Source organism: Pelobates fuscus, chromosome 6, assembly GCF_036172605.1.
Source record: "Pelobates fuscus isolate aPelFus1 chromosome 6, aPelFus1.pri, whole genome shotgun sequence".
In the NCBI taxonomy this organism is placed as follows: Eukaryota; Metazoa; Chordata; class Amphibia; order Anura; family Pelobatidae; genus Pelobates; species Pelobates fuscus.
The window spans coordinates 147,690,889-147,711,022 of record NC_086322.1 but is presented as its reverse complement, the minus strand read 5'-3'; the positions used below and the strand labels follow the sequence as shown (position 1 = coordinate 147,711,022).

The following is a 20,134-nucleotide window of genomic DNA, read 5'->3' as shown; positions in this document are numbered from 1 at the left end:
TGTGATCATGGAGTGGAGACGGAGCCTCAAAAAGCGCCACAGGAATGTGAGGTGTTGTAGCTGTTTGTGCTGCTGGCAGTTTGCCATGTGTGTTTTGGCTGTGTGTAATGTGTGGGTTTTGGCTATTTTTGAGAAGGCTTTGTTGATTTTATCTCAAAACAACAGTGTTGTTTTGAGATTTCACGTGGTTGTGTGTTTTTTGTGTGAAAATTAACACATTCAGTGTGGTAGCAGCTACTGAAAGGAAAATATATATTCCATTTAACTGCATAAAATAACTTCTTATTGGGATTTAAATATTGCTTGGTGACACACTACTTTCATTTGCTGATTTTATGTTGGCTACGTGGGAACTGTGATCTTAGTCCCACTCCCTGTTAGTTGAGGTCTGTGTCATGCCCCCTGATGGTTGGGTGGGTGGAGCTTGAGGTATGCACCTCTGCCAGGTGCAAATCACTGTAAATGTTCCTTCCAGTCCAGGACTGGAGTATTTAAAGTGATCAGCAGCAGCCCGAGGGACAGACCACAAATTGCCTCATAGCAATGAAGGTCGCAATGCCGGACAGAAGATCTTTTGATCTCCCTACAGGTCCATGGAGCGACAGGGGCCCCACTTTGCTACACAGGCATCAGGGTGTGTCTTGGCAACTGTACACAAGCCTATGTTGAAGAACTGTGAAAATGGGAAAGCACCTCTAGCGGCTGCCAGTATGACAGGAACTAAGAGCCTGTTTTATGCAAAATGCAAACATTTCTATTTCATAAAGTCCAACATAAAACAGACAAAAGGCACTTATTTTTTTGGACCAAACCCACTTCAATAAGATTATGTTATTTTGGTGCTCAGAGTGTTCTATTAATATAACTTTTTAAAAGTAAACTAAAATTGTGCAGAAAAAAACCCCATTGTAATTATACCACTTTTAACAAACATTTTTTCCTGCACAGAAGGTCACACTCCTTGCAGTATTTCCAACATAGTAGATCAGACTAACAATGAGGTAGTGAAATCAGATATGTAATCTGTGTAACACAGTTATAGCTGGGAAAGCGTATGAGAATAGGAAAATAAGGCAACATGTTTGTATGTGTGGCTATTGTGCGATTGTATGTGCACAGTATTATATGTCTGTGGCTGTGAAAAATAAAGCAGCCTTTAACATGATGAGACTTATACCTGATTGCCCAGTCATCTTCTATGCAGCCCCCATAGCAAGTCAAGAAACTGGCTCAGGAAAATGTTCATTTATCTTATACATTCTGTGAATTCATAGTTTTCATTTATAGATTATTTCACACAGAATGAAATCACAAAATTATGCTGACCTCAGTACATGTGAATAACAAGCTTTCTATTGTACTAGATTTTACGACTCTGTCCTGACAGTTGCATTTTAAAAATAATGGTAAAACAGATGTTTTAAAGCACTTCAAAATCCAAAATGTAGTCTAGCAATCAATATGCTCTTAAATGGGAGTACAGTGCAAACATGCAATAAAGTGCTAAACAAAAACTATATACATATCATTTTTTATGTGGTTAAGTTCCAATTTGAATCAGAGTCATCGATAAAGTTCCAATGTAGACAAAACACATATTTGTGTGTAATTGAGTGCAAAACACTTCACTACCTGGCTCTCTCTGTGCGCTTCAGTGGTGGTCGTCCTGTGGCAGTAATACTTTTGGAACGGTTGTAGCTTGGTTTATATCCCAGGCCCCACTTATCCTTTAAGGAAGCTGCCTATAGAACACATCACAATAATAATAATAGTTATTTTTGCCCAGTACAGCATCCTAATGAGCAGTGGGAATTGGTGGCTAACTCACTCTCATGCTAGATCTGCGCAGCTTTTTACGCACGTCCCTCCGAATATCATTCACAGCTACAGATTCCAGGTGCTGATAACGTTGAATTTCCTGATTGATGGTTCCTTCGCTTGCTCCAAGTTTCCTTTAAAAAGATGAATACAAAAATAACACACAGCTTGAATATGTACTTTTCATAGCTATATAAATTCATTCCTTCATAGTTTTTATTAAAGAAATAATCACTGCTTTAAAAAACAACTTATATTCACGCAATTGATATATTTTTTTAAATGTATCTAGAAAGCACTGGAATTGGTTAAAAATGAATTGTATTTGACAAAACAGAGGTTTATCTGAAATAAATCATATAAAACAAATGAAAAATGCATTATTCATAATCACTTACTTGAGATCATCAATCACTTTAGCTTGTTCATTGAGTTCTCTTATATCAACAAGACGCTTTACAAATTTCCTTCCTCTGGGGTCAACACTCTGGCTTCCAAGTGGCCCTGTGCGCCTGTAGTCCATAGTCTCCTAGACAAGACAAAAAAAAATAGTCCCAAATAGTCAATTTGTAGTAAACAGGTACTAGCCACAGAGAAGGTACAAAAAAAAACACACCAAAAAACACCACCTTTATGTAAATTTTGCATATAGTCCCAATATAATTTCAATTATATTAATTAAAACCAGTTCATATCCGTGAGAGTCCAACATGCAGTAATCAAAGATTCATGTTGATTTAAATTCCATTGAAATTCAGAGTGATCAGGAAGTTCATTTTGAAGACCCTTAGATTTTACATACATTTGCCCAAGAGCGTGACCTGCTTGCGGTGGCATGGGACCTGACAGAGGAACGAGAGTCAAACATTTCTGAACCAGTAAGATACTCGGCAGGGACTGAGTAACGCTGACGTTTGGGCTTCAAGCCAAGTAGATGATTTACAAGCCTCTGACCAAAGGTGGGCTTGGGTCCTTCTCCATTTACAAAAACTGCTTCTGAACTCTAAACGTTAAACAGTATTGTTAGTGCTACATTAGATCCCTTGAAAGAGTTCTAAACATGTTAGCTGCTTTTACCCTCTAAAACAATTTGTGCAAAGATCTACCTGCTCCCCTAAAAATAAAAGCAGAGAAATTTAATAAAAATATACACACATACATACATATTTTTATATATTTTTTTATTATATATACACACACACATATTTTATATATATTGCATACATACACAGAGACACACACATACAGCTATAAAATTGACAAGTTTTATGACTGGCGTACATATTTCCAGGCACAATATCTGTTAAAAGATAAAACAAACAGCAGAGTTGTTGGGGGATGTGATGGCCAAGAAGTGTCCAGCACAGCAACTTAAAAATTGTAAATCGTGACATTAGAGCTTTTTTTTTTTTTTTTAACTGTCCTGAAATCCCTAAATATTTTAATTTAGTGCAGTAATATTGAAATAGGGTCTATACATAGGCAGGTTATTTGGATCTTTACCCTAAAACTTTTGTAAAGTTTACAAAAATTAAAAGTAAAAAAAAGCAACATTTTTATCGCTCATAATTTGATTTCTCTTTAAATAAATGTCATTGGTTTTACTTCCTGTATTGTAAAATGCTGGGAGCCTCAAAGTCATATTAGATAGAGCTTGTTCTACCCTCTGGAAACCCCCAACCCCACAGATGAACCGTGAACATTAACAAGACTTTGATTATGAATGATGCTTTCTTTCTGGCAATATGTTTTGGCCTGCAGGAACTGCAAATGCCAAAGCATATTTTATATAGTTGTTAATTTGTTTTTGTCAATTTCTTTTTATTGAGGCACCAGATAAGTAAAATATAAACAAGTAGGAGTAGTAGCATGCTTGTACATCTGAGCATTGCATAGATAACATGAAAACTTCAAGCTTACAAACAGAGCAAAATTTGCTCCTAGGAAAGGCAGCCTCATTTTAAAGTAAAGTTAGTAACATGAACAACAGGCTAGGTATACATGTCAATATTAAGAAGTCTTAACTAGCTATGTATGTAGGTTGCCTTGACATGGAGATAGTGAACTAAATAGTGTGATAAATACATGTGTAGGAAACAGGACAATAATAAGACCACTGGTACCAACAGCTCTACTAAGTTACTGCTACACTTAGAGTGAGAATATGAGGGGAAAGCAAAGAAAACAAGAGAAAACATAACAGGTGTTGCATATACTGGGTCACCAATATTCAACCGACTCCCTGGTTGGTACATATTATTATTATTCCCATTTATATAGCGCCAAAAGATTCTGTAGCGTTTTACAACGATAGGTTGAAGAGGACCCTGCTCAAACGAGCTTACAGTCGATAGGAGTGGGGTGTAAAACACAATAGGAAAGAGAATAGCAATCAAAATAGAAGTTAGTTAAGCAGAGCTGGGGGAGAGAGCAAGAGACAGGTATGTGAGGTAGAGGTTACTCTGGGAGGCCATAAGCTTTCCTAAAAAGATGGGTTTTAAGGCACTTCTCAAACGATTGAAGACTAGGGGAGAGTCTGATGGCGGTAGGCAGGCTATTCCATAGGAAGGGAGCCACCCAGCAAGAAGTCCTGCAAGCCTGAGTTGGCTGTATGGGTGCGAGCAGCGGACAGGAGAAGGTTACAGGCAGAGCAGAGAGACTGAGAAGGGGCATACCTATGGATTTGAGAAGGGGCATACCTATGGAGATATAGGAGGGGCTAGAATTGGTCAGTGCTTTATAGGTATGGGCTAGCATTGTGAATTGACTCCAATATGATACAGGAAGCCAATGTAAGGACTGAAAAAGGGGTGAGGTGTGAGAAGACTGACTAGAAAGGAAAATCAGTCTGGCAGCAGCATTCATTACAGACTGTAGCGGGGCAATACAGTTTTTGGGACCAATTAGGAGAGGGTTACAATAATCCATGAGGGAAATTACTAGAGCATGGACAAGCTCCTTGGTAGCATCTTGCATAAAAAAGGGGTGGATGCGGGCTATGTTTTTATCTACAGGATTTGGTAACATGCTGGATGCGAAGCTCAAAGGTGAGGCTAGAATCAAATATAACACCAAGACAGCGCGCTTGCAAGGATGGACTGATGATGGATACCACTGACTTGAAGGGAGAGCGAAAGAAGAGGATCAGTAGTAGGAGGAGGAAGACAAGGAGCTCAGTTTTAGAAAGATTTAGTTTTAGAAAGCGGGAGGACCTCCAGTCAGTGATGGAGGAAAGGCAAGCAGTGACACATTGCAGGACGGCAGGGGAGAGGTCTGAGGAGGAGAGATATAGCTGGGTGTCATAAGCGTACAGGTGGTATTGGAATCCAAATCAGGCAATAAGTTTGCCAAGAGAGGCAGTATAAAGAGAAAATAGAAGGGGACCAAAGACAGAGCTTTGGGGGACTCCAGAGGAGACAGGATGAATGGAGGAGGTATCATTAGAAAAGGAGACACTGAATGAGCATTGGGAGAGATAGGAGGAAAACCAAGAGGGGACATTGTCACAGATACCGAGTGATTGAAGAGTTTAAAGAAGGAGAGCATGATCAACAGTGTCAAAGGCAGCAGAGAGGTCAAGAAGTATTAGTATGGAGTAGTGGCCTTTGGATTTAGCTTTGGATTAGTCATTAGTAACTTTGATAAGAGCAGTCTCAGTAGAGTGGAGGGGGCGGAAGCCAGATTGAAGAGGGTCAAGGAGAGAGTTGGAATTGAGACATACGGGTAAAGACAAGATAATTATTGAATAGCTGCTTCACAAATCACATGTTAAAACAAAGTTTGTATTTACAAACCGTTTAAAAATTAAATTATATCCAAAATGTATTTTTTTCAATGAAAAGTTCCATCTTCAGTTGAGCCTTACTGTGCTAAAGTATGTACACAGTGGCTTAAAATTCAGGTGGCGACCCTATTATTTTCCCTCTTAGACTGGAAGCAGCAAAACACCTGGCTTGTGGTGCATATACATTGCACTAAACGAGTCACCACAGTAGTCAGATGCTCCTTGGTGGCTCAGGGGCATTCTTTCAGATTCTGCAGCACTGTAGAAGCCACGGGGTTCATCATTCATTGGCTGAAAGCATCAGCAGACCGCTTTCAGTCATTGACTGTCATTCTGTGCAACAAAAGTTGCACAGAACTGACACTTGCCAACTCTAACCTCCATTAGCAGTGAAGTTAATCTCTGTTTATCCAGCGTTTCAAAGTTAAATGCTGCACAAAGTCAGGCACAATGACCGCTTTAAAATCACTGAAGTGGTCATGGTGCTTGGACTAACCATTTAATTTAATGCACTGAAACAGATTTTTTTTTTTAACTGTAATGTTACTCTAAACTTCAACTAGAACAGCAACATTCTATTAGCCCCCGCAGCTCAAATTTCTGTAGAGTAGAAAACAAAACAAAAAAAAAAACCAATAAACAAAATTAATTCTTGGAGATATATGTTTTAACCTGAAGCAGATTTCAATCATCCCTAGATGCAGGGGATTGAGAAGGCCAATGAAAGGATGTCACGCTAACAGTCATTTTATGAATGTCATCCAAGTCTTTTTCCATGCTCTGAAATACAATAAGGTTGTTCAAACTGTCATAAAAATAAGGCAAATTAGGTATCAAATAAACTTACTGCATGGACAGTGGGAGACATGCTGTCAACTTCATCCTCATCTGAAATGTCAGCCATGTTTACAGAGTTCAAGTCAGCAATGTCATCTATATCTTCTTCCCCAGTGAGTGTGGTTAGAGTATTACCCAGGGCATTAAGCCTTTTCCCTATATTAGGGTCCATGTGTACATCAATACCACACATCTTCCATAACACATTGAGTGTCCATGTTCCTGCACTGCTGCTTTCTGTCAAAGATGCAAACACAATTTAAAATGTTTAACATAAAATACACAGAAAGAAAATAATAAACAATATCCCTTGAGGAACAATTTTGTGGATATTCCAGAAGATATCGATGCTAAGCTTTGCAAAACAAACACATACCATACAGAATGGTTCAATACTTTGATTACTAGGTGTTCCTACCTGCAGAAGCCTGTCCTGTTGTTCTAGAGCACACTTCATATGTTCCATCTGGAACTACACCTGATAGGAAAAACAACCACATAAAATTTAGATTGTTTTGAGTGAGGAATACTCATAGAGGATGAAAACAAATAGTAAAATATTAATGCATATGTTAACACTTTCTTATCCAATAATGTTCTTATTTTACATAGAAACATAGAATGTGACGGCAGATAAGAACCATTCGGCCCATCTAGTCTGCCCAGTTTTCTAAATACTTTCATTAGTCCCTGGCCTTATCTTATAGTTAGGATAGCCTTATGCCTATCCCACGCATGCTTAAACTCCTTTACTGTGTTAACCTCTACCACTTCTGCTGGAAGGCTATTCCATGCATCCACTACCCTCTAAGTAAAGTAATACTTCCTGATATTATTTTTAAACCTTTGTCCCTCTAATTTAAGACTAAGATTTTCTGTCTAGACAACCAATTGAGATTCTAGGAATATAATCATAGCAAGCAAAATTAATTATTTTGTTTGGAAAAAAAAAAAAAAAAAAAGAAGAGGGTAAAGGAGAAAGCAGCAAAATTCTGCATTTTTTCACAATATAAAAAAAGTCTAATTAAGCTAGTCTCACTAACAAAATGTTAATGTTAATTATATTGAAGAGGAATGTAAACCAATGGGGGGGGTGGGGGGGAGTGGTGGCATTGAAAATCACATATAACTAAGATAAGTTTATGGGGATTTTTTTTTTTTTTTTTACATTTTATTAAATGTAAAGATATAACAAACAATCCAATTTCTACATCTAATTTTATTTTTCACAAGTCACAAATACATACTTGTCAAATATAGGGATACGTAAGCTTAATACTGGAGATTAAAAACAGAGCTACAAATGATGATACACAGTAGCTTTGCAAATTAATTTTGCATATATGAATTTACTTTATAAGCAAAAGTGACTTGGTGGCACCTTACGTATCAAATTAAATATAAACTATAACCTGCACTGCTAAATTGTAAATAGCATTTTAGTATATAAGATTCAAGTTTATTTATTTTTGCGGTTTGCAGAATTGCAAACAATAAAACCATATGTATGACACCCAATGATATATGTGCAGATTGCAATCTGGGATATAGCCTCAAACATTCTGGGATACACAGATATCTTGCTGAAAGAGGTATTATTCAGGCAAGTACATATTTTAATCTCTATACTTTCTGACAATATTGCTTGCATGGTGTATATTATTATTTAGGTCCTTGTCCATATAAAAAGAAATGGTAAAAAAAAAAAATATACATATGGCATTACTAAAGAAAAAGATTTAGCATATATCCCTAATTTCAAGTTGTATCTATTTTACATGAATATTATCAGTAACCTCAGTAATCCCACAAAACAAAAAACACAAAAAAACAAACCTTATAACACATCTGGTATCTTTACCATTTTTAATGATATATAATGGTGGTTTCACCAATACCACTGAAAAAAAATACAAATAAAAATAAAAAAACATTTACAGGCATTCATGACGAGATCGGTCCTCACTTCCGGCTTCCAATCATCCCAGGTGGTTTCAAATCCATCAGCAAAGCGTATACAGAAGTTCTTGAAGTGGCCCTTGCTTACTAGAGACTCAGATGAGCAGGCAGTGATCAAAGTACTCTCAATGGTCAGTACTAAAGCAGAACCAGTATCAAAATCAGCAGTGTGGTTAGCCTGGGAAAGAAAAGATGATAATATTTCCAGGTACATTTTATTGACTATATAAGACAAAATAACCTTTTTTCCTCTATTTTAATATGCACACCTGAGTGCTAAGTTTCATTACTAACTCAGAGCCTACCATTTCTTCCAAACAGTAGATGTAGGTGAGGAACCTTCACTTTATTGGGTGGCTTTTAGTATTAATGTAGGTAGGTCGGAGCAAGACCATCAGTATTTACAGGGTTATTCAATAAAGTGAGAAATCAAAGTGAATTTCAAATTTAAGGCCAAAATTGAAAAATTAGCTATGTGGAAATCATCTGATACATTTTTCTTTCATACAATTGCACAAATTAATATTATTTGGAAAAAGTGCTGCTGTTTTTTTTATTTATTTTTTTATTTATTTTTAATTCTGTTTAATTTAATTGATATAAGCAGGAAGAGTGTGTCAGGTTGCTAGTATGGTATGGTGGGGGGTAACCTGTAATTGAAATATACTTGTAAGATTGTAGGTAAAGAGAGGATCGGAGGTAGATAACTCATACCTCACAAACCTGACCTTTCAAAGTACGAAAGCAACCCATAAACAAATTATTAAAACATAACCTTTATTGAATTAAATATAAAAATAAATAAAACTAAAATATTGGGTAATATCTAGTGTAACAGTAATAAGGGAAATGAATCAAAGGGTAACAAAAAATAATAACAGAAAAATTAAGATCTAATATAGCTGGGGGGAGTGGCCTGACAGCCAACCGAGCAGATCACATGTTGCTGGAGCTTCTCAGGGAAAACCACTTACTGAGCATAAATTGGACATTATTGATCTATATTCTGGGCCAAAGCTTGCCTCAAACCCTGAGGAATAATCTGCCGATATTCAGGCTTCTCACTGCCTGCCGCTGGTGGACACAGCACAAGATCGACTGGTCTGCGTCCTGAAGCTGTACTTAAGGACTGGGAAGCAGTCAATCCCGGCCTTGATCTGGAGCTTGTGGAATTTGAGCCCTGTTACCCCCCTTTTGGACCGGTGGGGGTTATCCCGGTCCCCACTGGCATTCTGGAACGACCGCCTAGCCAAGCCCTACTGCTTCCCCGCAACTAGGTGACAAGGCTTTCTCCACCAAGATGGCCGCCTCACCAGGCCCTGCCGCCATGAATACACCAACTGCCCCAGTGGAACCACTACTACAAACATTGGACCGTATCTGTGAGTGTTTCTGGACACAGCTCAATGGCAAAGAACCTACCTCTACTCCAAAAGGCACACGGACGGCACCCCAGAGCAGTCCTGCAACACGTAACTGCATCAACCTGCCTCCACCCCGTGTTCCCTGAGCGGTGTGGCACTGGAGCAGACGCGAGACCACCAAGTGGGGAGAGGCAAACTGGTATACTACACTACAAGCACCTGACCGCCCGCGGCCGCATAACCCAACTGCGGATGACCAGGCTCCCTCAGCCTCAGCACGCCCGGCATAAATCGAAGACCCCAACTTCCTACAAACGGGGGAGCAGAAACACAAAGCCGCTGATGCAAGCTCTGCCTGCTGACCATGTCCTCGTGCCGGAGGTGACCACAGCGGACTCTCTGCTGGTTTGGGCACCAACAAAGCCAGTGCAACCCTAAAATAAGCTATTTATAAGAAAGTACTGCTCCACTTACTACATGTAAATATCTGCCATACCTTAACGAGTCTAAAATTAAGATGGTCATATCTTTTTCTAGGAAGACGTACAATCTAGCATTTGTGAGATATTGGAATCTACAACATATTTATTGTTATTTTTTTTTTTTAAAGTTTTTAGCAGAATGTGCAAAAATAAATACATTTAAAAAAAAATAAAGTTGTATTGTTACCTGGAGAGTATTGGTTATTGGCAAACATATACCCAGGTCATTCACAGTAAGCTGTAGGAAAAGGGTCCCAAGAGCCTGGGCAGAGGTTTGCTGGATACCGGGAAGCATGTCAACCACTTCCTTTGTAGCCATGTGGATATCTTTGTTTAATGCCAGCCTCTGCTCATTCCAGTTATCATAAGCTGCCTTGTAGTTTAGCCAAAACAGCACAGCTGGTAAAGGAATAATAACTTGAATAGTAAGATTTTTTTTAAAACATAATTTTCCAAAAAACACTGAAAAAATATTCAAATTGCAGATCTTATAATACCAACAGAATATTTTCTTTTAGGTGGGTACAGTGGTGTACTAGCAAGTTTTATCAGAACTGCTATATTGGGGATGTAGATAAACAGATGTAGGTATATATAAATCACTTCTTGCTCATGGATCTAGACTTGGAAATATATCATGACGAACAAGTGTATTCAACATTGGCTCTTCGGCTGGATTTAAACTATAAACCCTAACATTTTTAACCACTGTATCCAACAAGAGCTGGAAGACAAGGGTGAGCAGACCCAGTCTTCAATGACATTCTGTTTATTGTACATGCTCTACAGATAGTTCCATTAACGAGTGCCCACAGAAAAGCTAAAATGTTCCTGGTTTGCTGTAAGCACCCAACACAGGAGACACCTGGACTTGGAGGTTTGTGCTGGATTAATCATTTCTTCTGCAATTTACTGATGGAACTGGAGTCCAACATCCTGTTTTGAGTAAGTAGTTATGCACTTTGATATAATCTACAGAAAAAGTAATGTATAATAAGGGCCAGCACTACCTATAGGCGACTTAGGCATTCACCTAGGGCGCTCCTTAGGAAGACTGCCTGGGGGAGGAGGGATGGAGGGGGGGGGGGGGGGGGGTGAGGGAAGGAGAGATCACCTAGGGAAGGAGGAGAGAGAGACCACCAGGGGAGGAGGGGATAGGAGAGAGGGGAGGGAGAGCACCAGGAGAGGGGGGGAGGAGACAACACCTGGGGTTGGGAGAGGAGAGACCACTAGGGTAGGGGAGAGAAGAGACCACTAGGGGAGGGGAGAGAAGAGACCACCAAGGGACGGGGGAGGAGAGACCACTAGGGGAGGGGGGGAATAGGAAAGACCACTAATGGGGTAGGGGAGAGCAGTCAGGGACAGGAGGGGAGAGCAGTCAGGGACAGGAGGGGAGAGCAGTCAGGGACAGGAGGGGAGAGCAGTCAGGGACAGGAGGGGAGAGCAGTCAGGGACAAGAGGGGAGAGCAGTCAGGGACAAGAGGGGAGAGCAGTCAGGGACAAGAGGGGAGAGCAGTCAGGGACAAGAGGGGAGAGCAGTCAGGGACAAGAGGGGAGAGCAGTCAGGGACAAGAGGGGAGAGCAGTCAGGGACAAGAGGGGAGAGCAGTCAGGGACAAGAGGGGAGAGCAGTCAGGGACAAGAGGGAAGAGCAGTCAGGGACAAGAGGGGAGAGCAGTCAGGGACAAGAGGGGAGAGCAGTCAGGGACAAGAGGGGAGAGCAGTCAGGGACAAGAAGGGAGAGCAGTCAGGGACAAGAGGGGAGAGCAGTCAGGGACAAGAGGGGAGAGCAGTCAGGGACAAGAGGGGAGAGCAGTCAGGGACAAGAGGGGAGAGCAGTCAGGGACAAGAGGGGAGAGCAGACAGGGACAAGAGGGGAGAGCAGACAGGGACAAGAGGGGAGAGCAGTCAGGGACAAGAGGGGAGAGCAGTCAGGGACAAGAGGGGAGAGCAGTCAGGGACAAGAGGGGAGAGCAGTCAGGGACAAGAGGGGAGAGCAGTCAGGGACAAGAGGGGAGAGCAGTCAGGGACAAGAGGGGAGAGCAGTCAGGGACAAGAGGGGAGAGCTCTATTGGACAGGGGGAGGAGAAGACACCACCAAGGAACAGGTGGGAGTGAAAGAGATTATTAAGGGACAGGGGAGTGGAAGATACACAGAGGAGCTAAGGAAGGGGGGGGGAGAGAAGCACATAAGTGCTGGTAGAGGAGAAAGAGACACACAGAGGGGCTCGGGAGAGAGACACACAAAGAAGTTGGGAGGATGTGAGAGACATAAAAAGAGGGGGGATAAAAGACATACAAGGGGCGTGCAAGAGATACATTAAAGGGGGATGTAAGACGCAAAACAAGAAATTATATTTTTTCTGCTCCCCTCTCATCCCCTATCCTACCCCACAAACTCTCTTTCACAACACACACACACAATGCATCCCTATACATACACAGAAACACACAATGCACCCATATACATACACAGAAACACACAATGCACCCCTACAGACACAGAAAAACACACCATGCTTTCCTTACACACAGAAACACACACAATGCACCCCTTGCACACAGAAACACAATGCATCCCTTACACACACATACAAACACACACTGCTTCTCTTGCACACTCAATTCACCCCATATAGACAATCAATGCACCCCTTACAGACACACACACTGCATCCCGTATATACACACAAACACACCTTGCATCCGTTACACATAAAGACACAGATTCACACAATGCATCCCTTACACACACACACACAATACATTCCTTACACACAAACACACACTTCTTTCTGTCCTTTACACAAAAACACACTGCATCCACTACACACACACACACACACACTGCATTGCCTACAGAAACTGATATCCCTATACTCTACATTCCATAAGCACACACATTAGATCCTCTATGGGTGGACCTTATAGGCATACTCTCAGTCAGGCCATGGGGGCCCAGACCTTGAGCTGTGTAAAGGGCACCAAAAAAAAAATGGAGCTGCTTTCCATTCCCCAAGAACATTGATTTTTGTGACCACAGTTACAAACAGCCTCCAGAGAGCCTGTTCTACACCAGACCAGTGGAGCCAAACTGCAGCCAGAGTCCATCACCATCTAGTTGTAAGTAGGCAATCTAGTATATTATTGGTGACACTATTTCTAATTTACCTCACATTAACATAAAAACATAGAATGTGACGGCAGATAAGAACCATTTGGCCCATTTAGTCTGCCCAATTTCCTAAATACTTTTATTAGTCCCTGGCCTTATCTTATAGTTAGGATAGCCTTAGGCCTATCCCACAAATGCTTAAACTCCTTTACTTGTTAACATCTACCACTTCAGCTGGAAGGCTATTCTATGCATCCACTACCCTCTCAGTAAAGTAATACTTCCTGATATTATTTTTAAACCTTTGTCCCTCTAATTTAAGACTATGTCCTCTTGTTGTGGTAGTTTTTCTTCTTTTAAATATAGTCTCCTCCTTTACTGTGTTGATTCCCTTTATGTATTTAAATGTTTCTATTATATCCCCCCTGTCTCGTCTTTCCTCCAAGCTATACATGTTAAGATCCTTTAAACTTTCCTTGTAAGTTTTATCCGGCAATCCATGAACTAGTTTAGTAGCCCGTCTCTGAACTCTAATATCCTTCTGGAGATATGGTCTCCAGTACTGCGTACAATACTCCAAGTGAGGTCTCACCAGTGTTCTGTACAATGGCATGAGCACTTCCCTCTTTCTACTGCTAATACCTCTCCCTATACAACCAAGCATTCTGCTAGCATCTCCTGCTGCTCTATTACATTGTCTGCCTACCTTTAAGTCACCAGAAATAATCACCCCTAAATCCCTTTCCTCAGATGTTGAGGTTAGGACTCTATCAAATATTCTGTACTCTGCCCTTGGGTTTTTACGTCCAAAATAAATGTCAGTTGCCACAAATCTGACCATTTTTCTTGTTTACCTAAATCATTTTCCTATTTGGCTTATCCCTCCTGGAACATCAACCCTGTTACATATCTTAGTATAATCAGCAAAATGACATACCTTACCATCAAGACCTTCTGCAATATCACTAATAAAAAATATTAAAGAGAATGGGACCAAGTACAGATCCCTGAGGTACCCCACTGGTGACAAGACCATGTGCAACAGTGTCTTACTGAAATCTAGGCAAGCAATGTCTACTGCACCACCCTGATCTATTACTTTAATTACCCAATCAATAAGATTAGTTTGGCATGATCTCCCTGAAGTAAACCCATGTTGTCTCTGATCTTGAAATCCATGTATTTTTAGATGTTCAACAATCCTATCCTTTAACATGGTTTCCATTACTTTCCCCACTACTGAAGTAAGGCTTACTGGCCTATAGTTGCCAGACTCCTCCCTACTACCTTTCTTGTGAATGGGCACAACATTCGCTAACTTCCAATCTTCTGGGACTACTCCTGTTAATGATTGGTTAAATAAATCTGTTAATGGTTTTGCTAGTACACCACTAAGCTCTTTTAAAGGGACTTAATGTAGTGGTTTTGGTGTCTATAGTCTGTCCCTGTAGGATTTTTAATGTAAACACACACCGTGTGCAGCACAAGCATTGGTTCATATGACAGATCATATAGGTGGGGCATTCTGATCTCACATGGTGTGCAGCGCATATAGGGAGGGGAAGCAAATTTTTATTTTGCCTAGGACGGCAAAAATCCTTGCACTGGCCCTGTGTATAATCCCAGTGTTAGGGAGATGGTTTCTGTTGGAAGATTGTTACAGGGACATTACACACACAAAGCACTTCAGCTCTCTGAAGTGCTTTATGTGTGTGGAGCTTGTCACATTTGTGACAGATTTTCAAGTTCCAGTTTCAACAAAAATCCCAGCACTAGCTTTCGGGGCTTGCGAAGGTTGCAGTCACAGAGATCTGCAACTGTTGCAAGCTGTTTTTTAGAAAAATAAAACTGAAATAGATGAATCTACTAAATAGTTACAATATATATATATATATATATATTTTTTTTTTTTCCAGTGGAGTGCTCCTTTAATGTATGTAGAAGGTGAGACTTTCGATTGGCTTGTAAATATCAGGGAAATATTTAAAATGGAACTATGTCTGCATAAATGCTAAAGATTTAGGTTTGATAGTTTTATTTGTGTTAACAATACAGAGAAAAAGCAAATCTCAGCATTGTTGACAACTTAAAAAGTTAAATGTTTATGCTTTAAATAAAACCATTATTATTTCTGATTTTAAAGGTCAGTGGTTGGTATAATGTCAAAATGCACAAAGCGTTTAATAAAACATAATCCTGCTGTGTATGCTTATCAACCTAAACTAAATCAGCAAAACAGTATCTGATTTAAGTGCTAGCTTTCGGATATGGGGATTTAATAACATAACTGATTGCAGGACTCCAATGGAAATGCAGCGTTCTTACCTCTGTCAAAGGCTACAGGCTGTGCATAGACGATGGGCCTGCTCAGAGTAATGAGTACAGCCTCCCTGCCGGACGAGCCACTGATTTCTTCCTGGAGAGCGTTACGCAAACCGAGTCTGGTTTTAAAATAAGCCACTTGGTGAAAATCAGATCCCGCCTCTTCATAAACCTTTAAAAATAAAAATGATAAACGGCTAAAGCAATAATAGGTGTTGAAAGATAAAGTGCTAGTGCAACAGTTAAAAGGAACCTATGGGTTGTATTTACTTTCATATAACCCTATAGACACAAGGCACTCAAGGGACCGCTTACAGCCTTTCAAAGTCTATAGAAACAAATAAGAGGCACGGCTATTAAAACCAACTGTTGGTTTTATTTATACCTTACTTTTTGGAAACAAAGGATTGCATGCATAATGCCAAAACCAATGCTTTCAGCGAGAAATGTGTAAGATTTAGTACTGGTGACATTTCTGCATATGCCTGTAGTATTCATGACCTTAAATTTGGTTTATAAATAGTAATATTCAGAAAAAAGTCACATTTTGCACTTTGTATAGAAGTAAAATGCTAGCTACCCAAGCAACTGTATACTTCCTATATTTTTTCCTTTTCCATTACTAAAAAAGTATTTTATGAACCTCTTTTACATTATAATTTCATTGGTTCTTTTCCAGATGCTAATTTTTATTTAAAATGTATTTTACTTATCACAAGGACACTCATGCATTGGACAGTAAATGGCAGACGAATGCACATTTTTGTAAAAACTACAGATTTAAAAAAATCAGCAACGCCTAAAAAAAATAAATAAATCTAAACTCAATATTTAAAATAAATATTTAGAATTTTTAGACATTGTTTCAAATGTCAAACATGCAATTGTGCAAAGCGCTATACAGGTAAATATAATAGTTTATCAATGTGATTAAGAATATGTACATAGGCTGCTACCACACTTCATGTGTAACCTCTCCCAACAATACACTCAATAAAAAACAACTCTTTATTGTTTCAAATATCTTTTTGAATAAGTGTTTCCCCTTTCTATGAAGTCTGAATCCGAAACTGGCTCACATTCTTCATTGATGCTAGTGAAAATGAACAGAATACTTCACTGCTGAATCCGAATGCTAAGAAACATGTCGTTTCATGCTTTTGTGTGAACCCAAGGCATTCGCTAACTGTGTTAATCCATTGACCCTGCGATGTTAGGAAGGGCTGTAGCACTTTAGCCATTTAGCACAAAGGACAAGTGCAATTTAAAACTGCATGTTACTCAGCAAAGCAAAATTATGTTCACTGGGCTTTAAATTTGTCCAAACCTGATGTTTTACGATCTGCCCAAGAGCCAAGTTCAAATCGACTTGACATTTTCCAAAAAGTTTCAGATAGCTGCTGCTGCTACTAGGCATTGCTTTCGTTTGGACTCTATTAGAGAGTTCCAATTCTATCAGTCCAGTCTCAAATCTGACGGCTCTCATGGATGGAGTTGTAGCTGTCACTTGGATTCCCTGGAAAGTACAAAGAAGCATTAGTTTGTCCAACTACTAGTTAATCAATGTATTCACGGTTACTCGAAAAATGCAGTTTTTATTGTAATGAATCACCACTAAACCCTGTTTATCATTTCATTTTAGAGGCTAAAGAAAAACAATACCACATACGGTAGCCCTCTTGAATCATGAAGCTCTTACTGGAGCACAACATTCATCATACTTGGCTTTAAAGAATAAATATTGTGTGGTGAGAGCTGCACTGTATATATGCAGTTCATTTGAGATCAGTACATATTCAAGTAATAAAATAACATTATTCTGTACTAAAAGCATTATTTAATTATACTCAAGTAGTGACATTCACCTTAAATCTCAGGCTTAAGGAATAAAGAAGAGCTTTGGGTTTGTCTCCATCTGTTGTGCCATCATGTTCATTCCAAAGAGGAATTGGCTGCTCCCCACCTGAAAATACACAAGAACTTAGACAGACTCTCCAGACACTCACACGTTAGGTACAATACTTAGGTTAAGTTAAAATGTGTAATGCCGCTCTGTTCTTTAATTTATCTGTTATTTTTTTTTAAATAATAAATATTTCTATTCCAACTTTTCTTCCTCTCCCTTCCAACCTGAAACCTTTTATTTTCTGCTCCAATAACACAGCTTTATGTTATGAATTTTGCAATTTGGTTTTCAATTCACTGTTTAGTGAATTAACCCTTGGTGTTTTTTAATGGTTATAGCCAAGAAGGCTGATATTAGGATACTAAAGGAATCCACATAAATATACAAGTGGAAACCTAGCCAAAACCATAGTAGCAAAGTATAGTAAGGCATATTACCAGGCCTTGGAATATCCAGACTAATTCTAGAATGAATTTGGAAACCTCAGAACTAATAATATTCATATAAAGATCGTTATAATAATAATGCTGTCATTATTAGAGACCTTATGGCCAGGTTTTGACAGGCCCATTGCAAACCGAGACCCTCTCTGTTCTCATTTCGACATGAGTGCTCAGATTGCACAGAACCAGAAGTACCAGGTGAGCTCATGTTGGTAAATTGTGCTTTTTATGTTGACGTCTTGTTCTGAGTGTAACATTTCTGAGTATCAACACTAGATTTTTACTCAAGTGCCTTTTTCCGAAAGGAATAAAGTGAATTTTGCACAGATGCATTGATGTTGGCAGTATGCCTATATTTATTCATCCCTGATCTTGGTGAAAATACCTTGCAGCTAAAAACTGAACAATAGTGCCCAGAAATAAAACAGGGAGAGATCCTCCCCCCCCTCGCCTCTACACTCTGACAGCAAACATATACCCCAACGTGACCTAGAGGCGCATAACTACCCTAGGGCTATTAGCCTGGCGTGTTCTTAATTTGGCATACTCACACGCAACTCCTCATGGACATGCAGGCAATGGCAACTATGAAATGGTCGCATAGATAGTATACTCTACCTAGGAATACCGTCCACTCTTTCTTATTATTTCTCCTTTTTATTATTTACTTTGTTTGTAAGGTCTATAGCTCCTGACCAGGACCTTAATTTGCCAGCAACCCCACAAAGCAAGACATGCCACCAGCGGGCAAAGCATACACTCGCCTTAGATATTACCTTCATTAGGAGAGAACATGAGAACACCAGACCACATACTGAGGTCCTTAACGTCTAAACAAACTAAAAACCCTCAGCTCATGTTGATGTTTCCTATTATATGCCTTATATTTTGTTCTGTTTTTGCATAAATGCTTATTTGTAATCCTAAGTCAGTCCCTCTGCCGATGGTGAGTTGAGAATAAATAAAGAATTAAAAAAAAAAAAAAAAAATATCCCCCCCCCCCCCCCCCCTCTTATAACAGGTCAAACCTGAAACTTTCTGTATAACTTCATTGACCTCCTTCATAAAGACTTTCTGGACAAATACCAAGTGGTTTAGTAGATCAGTAGTTAGATTATGTTCAAATGACCCAACCTAAAAAATAAAATTAAAATATTTATTAGTGATGACATATATATAATACAAGAATTACAAATACTTTCCACTTCTTACAGGTTACCTCAGCAACACAACGCAGGTAGTTTCCCTGTAGATAGTAACCCTGCTTTGTAACAAGGTCATCCATACTCCATGCCTGGTCTGAACAATTATCATGCTCTTCCATGATGTATTTTCCAGACATGGTGACAGGAGGAAGGTTAAGGCTGGCTGAGGGGGGAATTGTTGACATGTCTGTTGAGGAGACTTTTGAAGTAAATCTTAATCGGTGGTTTGGCAACTCAAATGTAAACCTTGTCTGGGCACCTACAAGACAGGAATTTTATGTTATCACTCCTCACTTTGTAAAGACCCCATACACTCAAAGACAGCTTATCACATGTCTAATCAAAAATGCACTTTTTGTTAAACAGCATAAAACACGTGTACAGTACATGCAGTAAGTTGATTAAGGGTTGTAGATCATAGCCACGATGCAAAAATGTACATGGAATTTCAGATGATAATACCCATGGATATTAAGTAAAGATGCATTACACAACTCTTGATTGTGAAACCATGTAACAAGAAGTTTTTTAATTTATTTTAACATAATGTAGCACTTATACGTGATTGAATTATATTACACTAGTAAAAGGGCGTCATGGTATTACCAGTCATTCCATGGCTTTTCATCCTTCCCATCTTGTATTCTGCTTTTAGAGATGGCAGCAGTGCTGCTCCAATGGCAATTCCATCCAACATAGCACTGAACTTCAAGACAATGGGTTTCTTTTCAAGGCCTTCAGGAAGCTGGGGAAACTCATTGGTCTCAATAGGAGTTTGATTCACACTTGTAGGAGTCTTTTCAGACAGCAATGGAGTTGCAATGTCCTCTCTTGGAGGTGGCACCCTGTAAGGGAAAAAGTATTACATTAACAATGTCATTTATATCCAGACAAAAATAT

General features: G+C 39.4%; 1 protein-coding gene across 11 annotated transcripts in view; it reads right to left on the bottom strand.

The window, feature by feature from the left end:
• Window positions 1-20,134, bottom strand: part of BLTP1 (bridge-like lipid transfer protein family member 1) — a 261,114-nt gene that overhangs the window by 33,771 nt on the left and 207,209 nt on the right. For 8 of the 11 annotated variants that reach the window (XM_063458398.1, XM_063458399.1, XM_063458403.1 and 5 more), the window contains 14 exons: window positions 19,841-20,079; window positions 19,249-19,493; window positions 19,058-19,163; window positions 17,546-17,643; window positions 17,008-17,196; window positions 15,684-15,852; window positions 10,432-10,643; window positions 8,378-8,576; window positions 6,858-6,917; window positions 6,450-6,676; window positions 2,621-2,821; window positions 2,217-2,347; window positions 1,829-1,952; window positions 1,633-1,742 (listed from right to left, as the gene is read on the bottom strand). In XM_063458398.1, the coding sequence (XP_063314468.1) occupies window positions 1,633-1,742; window positions 1,829-1,952; window positions 2,217-2,347; window positions 2,621-2,821; window positions 6,450-6,676; window positions 6,858-6,917; window positions 8,378-8,576; window positions 10,432-10,643; window positions 15,684-15,852; window positions 17,008-17,196; window positions 17,546-17,643; window positions 19,058-19,163; window positions 19,249-19,493; window positions 19,841-20,079 (2,310 nt within the window). The remainder of the gene's footprint in view (window positions 1-1,632; window positions 1,743-1,828; window positions 1,953-2,216; window positions 2,348-2,620; window positions 2,822-6,449; window positions 6,677-6,857; window positions 6,918-8,377; window positions 8,577-10,431; window positions 10,644-15,683; window positions 15,853-17,007; window positions 17,197-17,545; window positions 17,644-19,057; window positions 19,164-19,248; window positions 19,494-19,840; window positions 20,080-20,134) is intronic. The other 3 variants (XM_063458405.1, XM_063458407.1, XM_063458408.1) reach the window with 1 other exon arrangement.